At 41.6% G+C, this 13,709-nt stretch overlaps 1 protein-coding gene across 6 annotated transcripts in view; it reads left to right on the plus strand.

Annotated features, from left to right (window-relative positions):
• Positions 1-4,065: 4,065 nt before the first annotated feature.
• gna11b (guanine nucleotide binding protein (G protein), alpha 11b (Gq class)) overlaps positions 4,066-13,709 on the plus strand; it is a 75,820-nt gene continuing 66,176 nt past the window's right edge. Inside the window, exons 1-2 of one of the 6 annotated variants that reach the window (XM_035757112.2) lie at positions 11,530-12,576; positions 12,733-12,858. In XM_035757112.2, coding sequence (XP_035613005.1) covers positions 12,738-12,858 — 121 coding nt within the window. In that variant the 5' untranslated portion in view covers positions 11,530-12,576; positions 12,733-12,737. Of the gene's footprint in view, positions 4,236-11,529; positions 12,859-13,709 lie in introns of those variants that run through there. The other 5 variants (XM_035757113.2, XM_035757116.2, XM_035757110.2 and 2 more) reach the window with 5 other exon arrangements.

A 13,709-nucleotide genomic window follows, 5' to 3' on the forward strand; every position in this document is an offset into this window, starting at 1 on the left:
CAGTGTAACTATTCCCTCCGCAAGGCAATCAAACAAGCTAAGCCTCAGTATAGAGACAAAGTAGAGTCGCAATTCAACGGCTCAGACACAAGAGGAATGTGGCAGGGTCTACAGTCAATTATGGATTACAAAAAGAAAACCAGCCCCGTCACGGACCAGGATGTCTTGCTCCCAGGCAGACTAAATAACTTTTTTTCACAATTTGAAGACAATACAGTGCCACTGACACGGCCCGCAACCAAAACATGCGGACTCTCCTTCACTGCAGCCGACGTGAGTAAAACATTTAAATGTGTTAACCCTCGCAAGGCTGCAGGCCCAGACGGCATCCCCAGCCGCGCCCTCAGAGCATGCGCAGACCAGCTGGCTGGTGTGTTTACGGACATATTGAATCAATCCTTATCCCAGTTTGCTGTTCCCACGTGCTTCAAGAGGGCCACCATTGTTCCTGTTCCCAAGAAAGCTAAGGTAACTGAGCTAAACGACTACCGCCCCATAGCACTCACTTCCGTCATCATGAAGTGCTTTGAGTGACTAGACAAGGACCATATCACCTCCACCCTACCTGACACCCTAGACCCACTCCAATTTGCTTACTGCCCAAATAGGTCCACAGACGATGCAATCTCAACCACACTGCACACTGCCCTAACCCATCTGGACAAGAGGAATACCTATGTGAGAATGCTGTTCATCGACTACAGCTCAGCATTTAACATCATAGTACCCTCCAAACTCATCATCAAGCTCGAGACCCTGGGTCTCGACCCCGCCCTGTGCAACTGGGTACTGGACTTCCTGACGGGCCGCCCCCAGGTGGTGAGGGTAGGTAACAACATCTCCACCCCGCTGATCCTCAACACTGGGGCCCCACAAGGGTGCGTTCTGAGCCCTCTCCTGTACTCCCTGTACACCCACGACTGTGTGGCCACGCACGCCTCCAAATCAATCATCAAGTTTGGGGACGACACTACAGTGGTAGGCTTGATTACCAACAACGATGAGACAGCCTAGGCCCTACAGGGAGGAAGTGAGGGCCCTCGGAGTGTGGTGTCAGGAAAATAACCTCACACTCAACGTCAACAAAACTAAGGAGATGATTGTGGACTTCAGGAAACAGCAGAGGGAGCACCCCCCTATCCACATCGATGGGGCAGTAGTGGAGAGGGTAGTAAGTTTTAAGTTCCTCGGCGTACACATCACAGACAAACTGAATTGGTCCACCCACACAGACAGCATCGTGAAGAAGGCGAAGTAGCGCCTCTTCAACCTCAGGAGGCTGAAGAAATTCGGCTTGTCACCAAAAACACTCCCAAACTTCTACAGATGCACAATCGAGAGCATCCTGTCGGGCTGTATCAAACCACCTGCCCTCCAGGACACTTTCACCACCCGAGCCACTGCCTGTTCACCCCATTTTCATCCAGAAGGCGAGGTCAGTACAGGTGCATCAAAGCTGGGACCGAGAGACTGAAAAACAGCTTCTATCTCAAGGCCATCAGACTGTTAAACAGCCACCACTAAAATTGAGTGGCTGCTGCCAAAACACTGACTCAACTCCAGCCACAATAATAAGCGTAATTGATGGAAATTGATGTAAAATATATCACTAGCCACTTTAAACAATGCTACTTAATATAATGTTTACATACTCTACATTATTCATCTTATATGTATATGTATATACTGTACTCTATCATCTACTGCACCTTTATGTAATACATGTATCACTAGCCACTTTAAACTATGCCACTTTGTTTACAAACCCTACATTACTCATCTCATATGTATATACTGTACTCGATACCATCTACTGCATCTTGCCTATGCCGTTCTGTACCATCACTCATTCATGTACCTTTATGTACATATTCTTTATCCCTTTACACTTGTGTGTATAAGGTAGTAGTTTTGGAATTGTTAGGTTAGATTACTCGTTGGTTATTACTGCATTGTCGGAACTAGAAGCACAAGCATTTCACTACACTCGCATTAACATCTGCTAACCATGTGTATGTGACAAATAAATTTGATTTGATTTATGCTGCAGTAGTTTATGTGTCGGGGGCTAGGGTCAGTCTGTTATATCTGGAGTATTTCTCCTGTCTTATCCGTTGTCCTGTGTGAATTTAAGTATGCTCTCTCTAATTTTCTCTTTCTCTCTTTCTCTCTCTCGGAGGACCTGAGCCCAAGGACCATGCCTCAGGACTACCTGGCATGATGACTCCTTGTTGTTCCCAGTCCACCTGGCCGTGCTTCTACTCCAGTTTCAACTGTTCTACCTGTGGCTATGGAACCCTGACCTGTTCACCGGACATGCTACCTGTCCCAGACCTGCTGTTTTCAACTCTCTAGAGACAGCAGGAGTGGTAGAGATACTCTCAATGATCGGCTATGAAAAGCCAACTGACATTTATTCCTGAGTTGCTGACTTGTTGCACCCTCGACAACTACTGTGATTATTATTATTTGACCGTGCCGGTCATTTAAGAACATTTGAACATTTTGGCCATGTTCGGTTATAAACTCCACCCGGCACAGCCAGAAGAGGACTGGCCACCCCTCATAGCCTGGTTCGTCTCTAGGTTTCTTCCTAGGTTTCTGGCCTTTCTAGGGAGTTTTTCCTAACCACCGTGCTCCTACACCTGCATTGCTTGCTGTTTGGGGTTTTAGGCTGGGTTTCTGTACATCACTTTGATATATCAGCTGATGTACGAAGGGCTATATAAATACTTTTGATTTGATGTTTTATTGGGTTCAAGTCAGGGCCACTCAAGGACATTCAGAGACTTGTGCTGAGGACACTCCTCCATTTTCTTGGCTTTGTGCTTAGGGTCATTGTCCTGTTGGGGGTGAACCTTTGTCCCAGTCTGAGGTCCTGAGTGCTCTGGAGCAGGTTTTCATCTCATGGAGTCCTTCAGGTTCCTTTTGGAAAACTCCATGCAGGCTGTCATGTGCCTTTTACTGAAGAGTGGCTTCAACATGCCATGACTCAGAGCAGCGGTCTACCCTAAACCCTAAATCTTGTCATGAAAAATGTGGAAATTAAGCATGCTGAGACTAAACTGCTTGGTGTAACCCTGGATTGTAAACTGTCATGGTCAAAACACTGATGAAACAGTAGCTACAATGGGGAGAGGTCTGTGCGTAACAGCGCTGATCTGCTTTCTTGAAATTGCTGTCAACAAAACGAGTCCTCCAGGCCCTAGTTTTGTCACAACTGGACTACTGCCTAGTCATATGGTCAAGTGCAATAAAGAGGGACTGCAAATTACAGTTGACCCAGAACAGAGCAGCATGGCTGTCCCTAAAATATACACGGAGAGCTAACATCAATGACATGTCAATTTCTCATGGCTCAAAGTAGAGGAGCGATTGATTGCAGAGATTAATTGCATCACTACTTCTCTTTATGATAGGTATTGACATGTTGAAAGCACCAAGCTGTCTGTTCAAACATCTAGCACACAGCTCAGACACCCAAGCATACCCCACAAAACATGCCACCAGAGGTCTCTTCACAGTCTCCAACGAATGCGGACAAATATGTGATGAAAAAAGACTTTGCACGATTCTATGGTACAGGGTGTATAAGTTGATATATAAAACCATGATAGATTTAAGACTTTGTGCTTTTCAGCTAAAATTATTATACAGAATTCTTGCCACCAACAAAATATTGAATATTTGGGGAATAAAATCATCGAAGCTCTGACGATTTTGTTGTGAGCATACAGAATCAATAGACCATTTATTTTGGTATTGCCCTTAGGTAGCCTGTTTCTGGTCTCAGGTTCAGGAATGACTGAAAATGCATAGCATTGATCTAAAATTGACCCTAGATGTCACCTTCTGACCTTTATTTCCTTTGTTTTGTCGTTATTTAGTATGGTCAGGGTGTGAGTTGGGGTGGGCAGTCTATGTTTGTTTTTCTATGATTTTGGGATTTCTATGTTTCGGCCTAGTATGGTTCTCAATCAGAGGCAGGTGTCATTAGTTGTCTCTGATTGAGAATCATACTTAGGTAGCCTGGATTTCACTGTTTGTTTGTTCACCACATGGTACTGTTTTCAGTTTCGGTTATTCACGTTACATTTATTGTTTTTTTGTATTTTAGTGTTCAGTTTGTCTTTAAAATAAACATCATGAACACTTACCACGCCGCATCTTGGTCCGATCCATACTACATGGTGAAGAGGAGGAAATAGAACTGTTCAGAGATCTGGAGAGACCGGGTCAGTCAATTACTAATATACTAATACTCCTGGTAAAAGTATTTATCTTTAACTTGCAATCTGTGGATTCCATTCGATTAGATAAATTGAAATTGTACGTTAAACATCACAGCATAGGTAAAAAGATATATGTTGCGTAAAAATCCGAAGAGTGTGGCCAACATAGATAGGTGGGATGGGCTGAGGGTTGGGATGTGGAATTGGAGACAAGTGGGAGTGGAGTTGCTGTGCGGGAGATAGAATAATGGTCAAAGATAAAAGTCAAAAATAAAGTCAAAATAAAACATAATAAAAAGTATGTTTGAATGACACTGAGGGGCAGTGTTTTTACAGCTAATGCCAGTTTGCCTGAGGCTGATGCCGTGCAGGTGTTTGTACACATGCATATATGCACACTCTTGTTCAAATAAACGCATACAAGAACACACACACGTAATAGTGTCAGATATGCACACAAACATACAGTTGAAGTCGGAAGTTTACATACACTTAAGGTGGAGTCATTAACTTGTTTTTCAACCACTCCACAAATTTCTTGTAAACAAACTATAGTTTTGGCAAGTCGGTTAGGACATCTACTTTGTGCATGACACAAGTCATTTTTCCAACAATTGTTTACAGACAGATTATTTCACTGTATCACAATTCCAGTGGGTCAGAAGTTTACAGACACTAAGTTGACTGTGCCTTTAAACAGCTTGGAAAATTCAAGAAAATTATGTCATGGCATTAGAAGCTTCTGATAGGCTAATTGACGTCATTTGAGTTAATTGGAGGTGTACTTCTGGATGTATTTCCAGGCCTGCCTTCAAACTCAGTGCCTCTTTGCTTGACATCATGGGAAAATCTAAAGAAATCAGCCAAGACCTCAGTAAGAAAATTGTAGACTTGCACAAGTTTGGTTCATCCTTGGGAGCATTTTCCAAACGCCTGAAGGTACCACGTTCATCTATACAAACAATAGTATGCAAGTATAAACACCATGGGACCACACAGCCATCATACCGCTCATGATAGGAGACGCGCTCTGTCTCCTAGAGATTAATGTACTTTGGTGCGAAAAGTGCAAATCAATCCCAGAAAAACAGCAAAGTACCTTGTGAAGATGCTGGTGGAAACAGGTACAAGTATCTATATCCACAGTAAAACGAGTCCTATATCGACATAACCTGAAAGTCTGCTCAGAAGGGAAGAAGCCACTGCTCCAAAACAGCCATAGAAAAACCAGACTACAGTTTGCAACTGCACATGGGGACAAAGTTCGTACTTTTTGGAGAAATGTCCTCATCTGATGAAACAAAAATAGAACTGTTTGGCCATAATGACCATAATTATGTTTGGAGGAAAATGGGGGAAGCTTGCAGGCCGAAGAACAACATCCCAACCGTGAAGCACGGGGGTGGCAGCATCATGTAGTGGGGGTGCTTCGCTGCAGGAGGGACTGGTGCACTTCACAAAATAGATGTCTTCATGAGGAGGTAAATTATGTGAATATATTGAAGCAACATCTCAAGACATCAGTCAGGAAGTTCAAGCTTGGTTGCAAATGGGTCTTCCAAATGGACAATGACCCCAAGCATACTTCCAAAGTTATGGCTTAAGGACAACAAAGTCAAGGTATGGGTATGGCCATCACAAATCCGTGACCTTAATCCTATAGAACATTTGTGGGCTGAACTGAAAAACCATGTGCGAGCAAGGAGGCCTACACACCTGACTCAGTTACACCAGCTCTGTCAGGAGGAATGGGCCAAAATTCACCCAACATATTGTGGGAAGCTTGTGGAAGGTTACCCGAAACCTTTAACACAAGTTCAACAATTTAAAGGCAATGCTACCAAATACTAATTGAGTGTCTGTAAACTTCTGACCCACTGGGAATGTGATGAAAGAAATAAAAGCTAAAATAAATAATCCTCTATTATTCTGACATTTCACATTCTTGAATTAAAGTGGTGATCCTACCTGACCTAAGACAGGGAATTTTTACTAGGATTAAACGTCAGGAATTGTGAAAAACTGAGTTGAAATGTTTTTGGCCAAGGTGTATGTAAACTTCCGACTTCAACTATATAGTTGGCATTGCTGTAATGATTTTAGTTGTCCTTAATTTCCTTTGTTTTTATTCTTTTGCATTGTTTGCTGTTCTTTTTTCTTTTCTCTTTTGTTCATTCTCTTGGTTGTTGGTGCATTGGGGGGTTCTTGGGGGTGGGGAAAGGAATTAATTGTATTTTATTTTTCTTCTTCGGGGGGGACTGTGGGACGGATCTTGAATGGTTGAGGGACAGCTGTTGGGGAACTGTGGGGGGATCTTGAAGGGTTCGGGTTCACGTTTTTGGCCTGGTGGGAGATCTGTCAACGTGCCCTTGAGCAGGACATTGACCCTGGATGCTTCTGTGTGTCGCTCTGAATGGGAGTCTGTTGGATGACTGGTATGATGTAGTTGTTGAGCAGCTTCACTGCTAGTATATTGTTTATTTCGGATATTCAATAAAAACATTTTTAAGTTTGCCGATGACACGGCAGTGGTGGACCTGATAGCCTATAGGGAAGATGTCGGAGACCTGGCAGTCTGTTGCCAGGACAACAACCTCTCACTCATCGTGGACAAGACAAAGGAGCTTATTGTGGTCTACGGTAAGCGGAGGGCTATTCTCTCTGCTACTGCACAGCAAACTGTACTGGAGCACTAAGTCTGGGGCCGAAAGGTTCCTGAACAGCTTTTACCCCCAAGCCAAAGGACTGCTAAATAGTTTGTCTGGGTAGCTACTTGGTTATCTCAATTTCCTCGTACTGGTACCCCATGTATAAAGCCAACCTATCATTGCTCATAATGTATTTACTCGTGTTACTATTTTTTACTATTATTATTATTAATGATGCCCACTGCCTCCTTTTGTTCCGCAGACACACAATTAATCAGGACCTGGTCACTGATTGATCCCACTTTTCCCCGCACAAGATTCACCTTCTTTGAGACCCCAAAAGAAACAAATCCTTGTCTGACATACACTTATTATCCCCTTCAGTTTTCAACACCTTTATCATTCCATTATTTGATACTACTGTTCTTCATTCTTCTTCAACTCCACTCAACTCGCGTCTCGAAGTCTGATAGTCGAAATGGCGGCGAGTAGTGCGGAGGAAATGGAGAAGGTTGGAGAATCAACAGCTGTGCTGGAATGTGTATGGGTGTCAGTATGGGTGTCCATTTTTGATGATATGGAAGGGGAGGATTAGGGTCAAGGACCAGAATGGTCTGTAGTGGAAAGACATAGGAAGAAGAGATATCATGATACTGAAAGCAGTGGAGCGCATAGTAAAGAAAGTATATAGAAAGCCAAGGTAGGAAGCAAGAGCAATAATGTTTTGGAGTGGAAAGTGGTGATGGTGTTTGATAAGACCACAGGGCCTCATTTACACCCTATCTGACTAACCAACGTTGTAGAGAAAGAGATAGGTGAAGTCAAATTAGTTAATTGGAAATGGTAGATTGTTAATATGTTGCGTTAGCCAGGCGCAGCAAGGGAAGATTCTGCAAATGGAAAAGCTTAAAGGGAAGAAGATTAAAAGTCATGTTCTCTTATACTAGTGGAGTCATCACTGGTCCCAATATCTATTTCCATAGATAATATTAAAGAAAATGTGAATTGAGGCAGAGTTGAGGTTAAAAGGTTGATCAGTAGGAAAGAGGGTCAAAGAAGTGAAAGCTTATCAGTGCTGCTGAAGTTTGAGTAGGTTTTGCCAGGAAAAGTACAGACTTATTTATTTTAGTTTAAATTCCTGAGAATTTGTCCAATCCCCATTGCGGTATTTTAAATGCCAAATAATGGGACAGTGTAAAGGAAAGGAAATATGTGCCAAGTGTGGAGGTGGACATGATTACGGTGAATATGGGAGCAATGTGAAGGTTAAGTGTTGTAATTGTTGAGGGGAACATAGTGCAGCATTTGGTGGATGCCAGGTGCAGAGAGAGGCTAGAGAGGCTCACAGATATAGAATCAGTCATGATGTATTGTATGCAGAGGCTGTAAGATAGATAGGTGGAACTACAGTGCGGAATGATGGAGCTTCCATGGCGGCTCCTGTACTAAGTGGACCAAGTGTCGGGCTGGTGAATCTGCTGGTCCTGGCATGGTTTCGAGACCTTTTCAGCCATCTTGCACTCATTAATATGCTGTGTCAAAGGACACTTTGATAATAAATGAAGTTAACTTCATAGCTTTCATTGGTAAGGTTATCAACACGACTTGGGTTGTGGAAATCAGAAATGCCAGGTTGAAGGTTATTGTGGATACGGCAAAATAGTTACTGGGGGTAACAGATGTTACTTTTGAAAAGGTTGCAGACATGCTGAATAATCCTAATTGTTTCAGCATGATATAGATTAAGTTTAATGGGTTGGGGGACTTGGGAGGTTGTTGTTTCACTTTGGACATCCACTTCCGCCATGCTCCTTCACCTTGTATGGTGTCTTATTTCCATTGTTAGAGTGGTAACTAATATCTTATAGGGTGTCCAATCAAAAATGCATTTTTTTGACCAATGGGTAAAATAATATTTAAATTGTGTAGATACTACTCTAGGAAAAACAAAGTCCTGAACCTCATGTCTTTACCATAATCTGTTCAAAAGTTATTGGAGTTAACCCTTGTAGGATGGCCAGAATTAGGGTGACTAAATAATTTGAGGCCAGAATGAAATCAGGAAAATTGCATCGCATCAGCTAGAATGGATTCTGTGCGAGAATTAAGGCTAATGGCTACCTGACACGCCTACTTTCCTAATGAACTCCATGTTACTTTACGAATCTGCAGAATACAGAACAATATAGAGGTAAGATGGATATCGATTTTAATATTTTAGTAAACGCTTGTCCTACTAATTCGAAATTCCTGTTCTTTTTAGAAGATTTCTCACAAAAACAAGTGTCTCAGTGAAATGTCAACAGAGCACTGAGCATATCAAGCTTTTTATTTTCAAAGCCTTTTACATTTAATTCAGCTCCTGTCATGCTAATTTTGCGACCCGCAGAAACCTCTTTGAAGACGACGACTAAAAAATGTATAATCCTCAAAAGCTGTTACTAGAAACCTGCACCGCTACCGTCAACAGAGCTCCATGCTTATTTTCGGATGTATTAGGTTATGAAATTATTGCCCAAAAACACTTTTTGGATATAATGCTATTATGTTAGAGAAAGACCCCACTGAACGATTCAGAACCTTAATACTCATATCTTGCCAAAATTGATTTTATACCACAAGGAAGTTAAATTCCATTACTGAAAGTACCAGTACCATTCAAAGGTTTTTCATTATTTTTTTACTATTTTCTACATTGTGAATAATATTGAAGACATCAAAAATATGAAATAACACACATGGGATCATGTAGTAACCACAATTTCAAAGTAGCCACCTTTTGCCTTGACAGATTTGCACAATCTTGGCATTCTCTCAATCAGCTTCATGAGGTAGTCACCTGGAATACATTTGCAACAGTTTTGGAGTTCCCACATATGCTGAGCACTTGTTGACTGCTTTTCCTTCACTCTGCGGTCCAACTCATCCCAAACCATCTCAATTGGGTTGAGGTCGGGTGATTGTGGAGGCCAGGTCATCTGATGCAGCACCATCACTCTCCTTCTAGGTCAAATAGCACTTACATAGCACTTACACAAATTATAGTCCCACTAAGCACAAACCAGATGGGATGGCGTATCACCGTAGAATGTTGTGGTAGCTATGATGGTTAAGTGTGCCTTGAATTCTAAATAAATCACTGACAGTGTCACCAGCAAAGCACAATCACTCCTCCATGCTTCACGATGGGAACCACACATGCGGAGATCATCCGTTCACCTACTCTGCAGTTCACAAAGAGACAGGTTGGAACCCCCCAAAAAATCTAATTTGGACTCAGACCAAAGGACAGATTTCCACCAGTCTAATGTTCATTGCAAGTCTATTCTTCTTACTGGTGTCCTTTTAGTAGTGGTTTCTTTGCAGCAATTCGACCATGAGAACCTGATTCATGCAGTCTCCTCTGAACAGTTGATGTTGAGATGTGTCTGTTACTTGAACTCTGTAGCATTTATTTCTGAGACTGATAACTCTAAAGAACTTGTCCTCTGCAGCAGAGGTAACTCTGGGTCTTCCTTTCCTGTGGCAGTCCTCATGAGAGCCAGTTTCATCATAGCGCTTGATGGTTTTTGCAACTGCACTTGAAGAAAATTTGTAGTTCTTGAAATTTTCCGGATTGACTGACCTTCATGTTTTAAAGTAATGATGGACTGTCATTTCTCTTTGCTTATTTGAGCTGTTCTTGCCAAAATATTGACTTGGTATTTTACCAAATAGGCATATCTTCTGTATATCAACCCTACTTTATCACAACGCAACTGATTGGCTCAAACGCATTAAGAAGGAAAGAAATTCCACAAATTAACTTAACAAGGCACACCTGTTAATTGAAATGCATTCCAGATGACTACCTCATGTAACAGGTTGTGAGAATGTCAAGAGTGTGCAAAGCTGTCAAGGCAAAGAGTGGCTACTTTGAAGAATCTCAAATATAAAATAGATTTTGATTCGTTTAACACTTTTTTTCATTACTACATGATTCCATATTTGTTATTTCATAGTTTGTATTCACTCTTCTAATACAATGTAGAAAATAGTAAAAATAATGAAAACCCCTTGAATGAGTAGGTGTGTCCAAATTTTTGGCTGGTCCTGTATATATATAATAGACAATATTTTATTAAACAATGTTGTATTCCTGACATCACAACTAGGAAATAGTAACTTCGATGAGTATATGAACATGAGCGGTAGGTAGCCTAGTGGTTAGATCGTTAGGTCTGTAACCGAAAGGTTGCTGGATCAAATCCCTGAGCTGAGAAGGTAAAAATCTGTCGTTCTGCCCCCGAACAATGCCGTCAACCCACTCTTTCCCGGTAGGCTGTTATTGTAAATAAGAATTTGTTCTCAACTAACTCACTTGGTTAAAAAGAAACGCGCCAGTGACTAAGGACGTTTGACAGGGGGATGGGCGTTGTCCATCCAGTCATATCTGGAACGGTGGTTGACGTTCCTCGAAAGATATTCACTAGTTGTCATAATGATATATAAACCACGACAATGTCTACAAATTACCGTCTTAAACTGTGATTTCAAACCTAACTATAACCACTGCTAACCTTATATAATGATCAAAAAGTAAATGTCATGAATTTGTACGAGCCAATTTCGACGTTGTGGCTGGGGTAACTAGTGACAACCAAAGGAAAGAGTTTGTAGGTTTCTCTAAACTTTTAAAACCTGCCCGTAGACAGCGTAAACCCCACCCTTTCACTTATGAATAACCACCTCAATTCTCCGTTTTGATTTGCTTTCGCTCTGTCAGTCACTTTTTCCCGAAGTGTCGCCAGCAACAAAGTAGTGTGTACATCACACCGAGGGATGAAGGAAAAAAATTCAAAGGGAGGCGAAAAACAGATAAGGTCACTTTTGCTGTCAGTTAGGTTTTTGATAGCTAGTTTGAGTCTACCTAACAAGCTACGTTTTTGGAAAATGTTACCACAATGAAGAACGTTAGCTAGCCATATTTGGCGTTTTAGCTAGCTAAATGTAATATAAATGGCTAGCTATCCATTTTAGCCAGCTAGCTAACGTTACCGCTGGCGAGTAAGCCATATTTAGCTAGCTAGCAAAAGCAACACACGAGAGCCAGCTTGCTATCCTAGCTAAATAAATAAAACGATTTAAGGATTCTTTTTCGGTTTTTATTATTTTCCTAAATCTCCGTTGTGGTTTGCCGTTTGACAACTAGTTACTCCTTTAGTTAGCTGATGGACAGTTTCACAGACGTTCTTTGTCACTTCTCGGGCGTTTTAAGGTATTGGTTCTGGGGCGGCTAGGCGAAGCAGGAGACTGTACAGATGTGGCAGCCAAGTTTGTCCCCTTGTCTCCGGGACCTGGGTTGGTAAGCACACGGCAATTTAGATGCGTTGGAGTTGATGCTAGAGCTAACTACAACATTTGGCAAGAAATAGATTGTTCGTTTTTGGAGAGAAACGAAAAATATCTAACTCAGTTAGTTATCCAGATGACTGTCAAGTGTTAGCTAGCAAATTCAGTTGTCGTCGCTGGCTAGTTGCTGTCGAGTTTAGCAGAGCTAACTGGGCCTCATTATCTATATGTCTGCTTCAACTATATTTACCCAAACTTGACAGTTGCACGAGACTTGCAGGCTGTGAAATACTCTGTGTAGCTGCTGCTAATGCTACAGTAGCTCGCACACAGGCGTCTTCGAAGGAGGGCAAACTTAATCGTAGGTAACTGACTACATTTGTTGCATCCACAACACTAATTTGTTTTTACCACTGGACTGTCCATTCTGATTTACAAAAGGGATCAGAAAAATTATTTGCTACGAAGGCGCCCACGCCTCATTCAAGTCGGGCTTTTAAATACTGCGGTGATGACTTTAGAATCCATGATGGCTTGTTGCCTGAGCGAGGAGGCGAAGGAGTCCAAACGAATCAACGCCGAGATCGATAAGCAGCTTCGCCGAGACAAGCGGGACGCGAGGAGGGAACTCAAACTGCTTTTATTGGGTACAGTAACATTAAACCATTCTTCCTCCATACACACCCCTAACCCATAATTGAATTACGCAGAAAGATGCCTGAATTATTCAATTGCTGGAATTCGTATGTGATTGCTCTAAATGTCGGAGTCAATAAAGCATAATTGCTGAAGTGATACCATCAGGGCATAAATTATGCTGTTGCTATGTCTAATGATATGACAGTGTATTTGCTGTATAAAGATGTATAGTATGCAAAGCAAGTTGCCCCCAATTACATAACGACTGCTGAAGTAAACCACAGTTTCCATATGTTTAACGTTATCGATTTATATAAAGCCGATTTCACTTTATGATTTGAATGGCATTGAGAAAAACACTGTACTCGAAATCCTGCTACTATATAGGCCCAACACCTATGATTCTACACAAATTATGGTAACATTGAAATGGCCCATCTGTCAAAGCTGTACATTCAACAACCCCAGTGGTGGAGTGGTGCCTGGAGAAGTGTCTATACTGTAAAAGTATTTTCCTATAGTTTATTTTTTCTGATAGATCTTTCAGGTTTTCACACTCACATGTTTGTTGTATAGAAAAGGGACACGTGATGTAAGTCCTCAACAATGCTTCTTATCAAGAGACCATTTTTGAGGTCTGGGAAAAATGGGTAAAAAAATATTTGTTTTTGGTGTAGTTGCTGTTTAATACAATTGCTCACCTATCAAGAGACCCTTTGGCTAGCAGTGTTTGTGCTGTATTGTTGTCCCATTTTTATTTTTAAATGTAACCTTTATTTAATTAGGCAAGTCAGTTAAGAACTTATTCTTATTTACAATGACTGCCTACCGGTGAACAGTGGGTTAACTGCATTTTTCA

Source organism: Oncorhynchus keta, chromosome 26, assembly GCF_023373465.1.
Source record: "Oncorhynchus keta strain PuntledgeMale-10-30-2019 chromosome 26, Oket_V2, whole genome shotgun sequence".
Classification (NCBI taxonomy): Eukaryota; Metazoa; Chordata; class Actinopteri; order Salmoniformes; family Salmonidae; genus Oncorhynchus; species Oncorhynchus keta.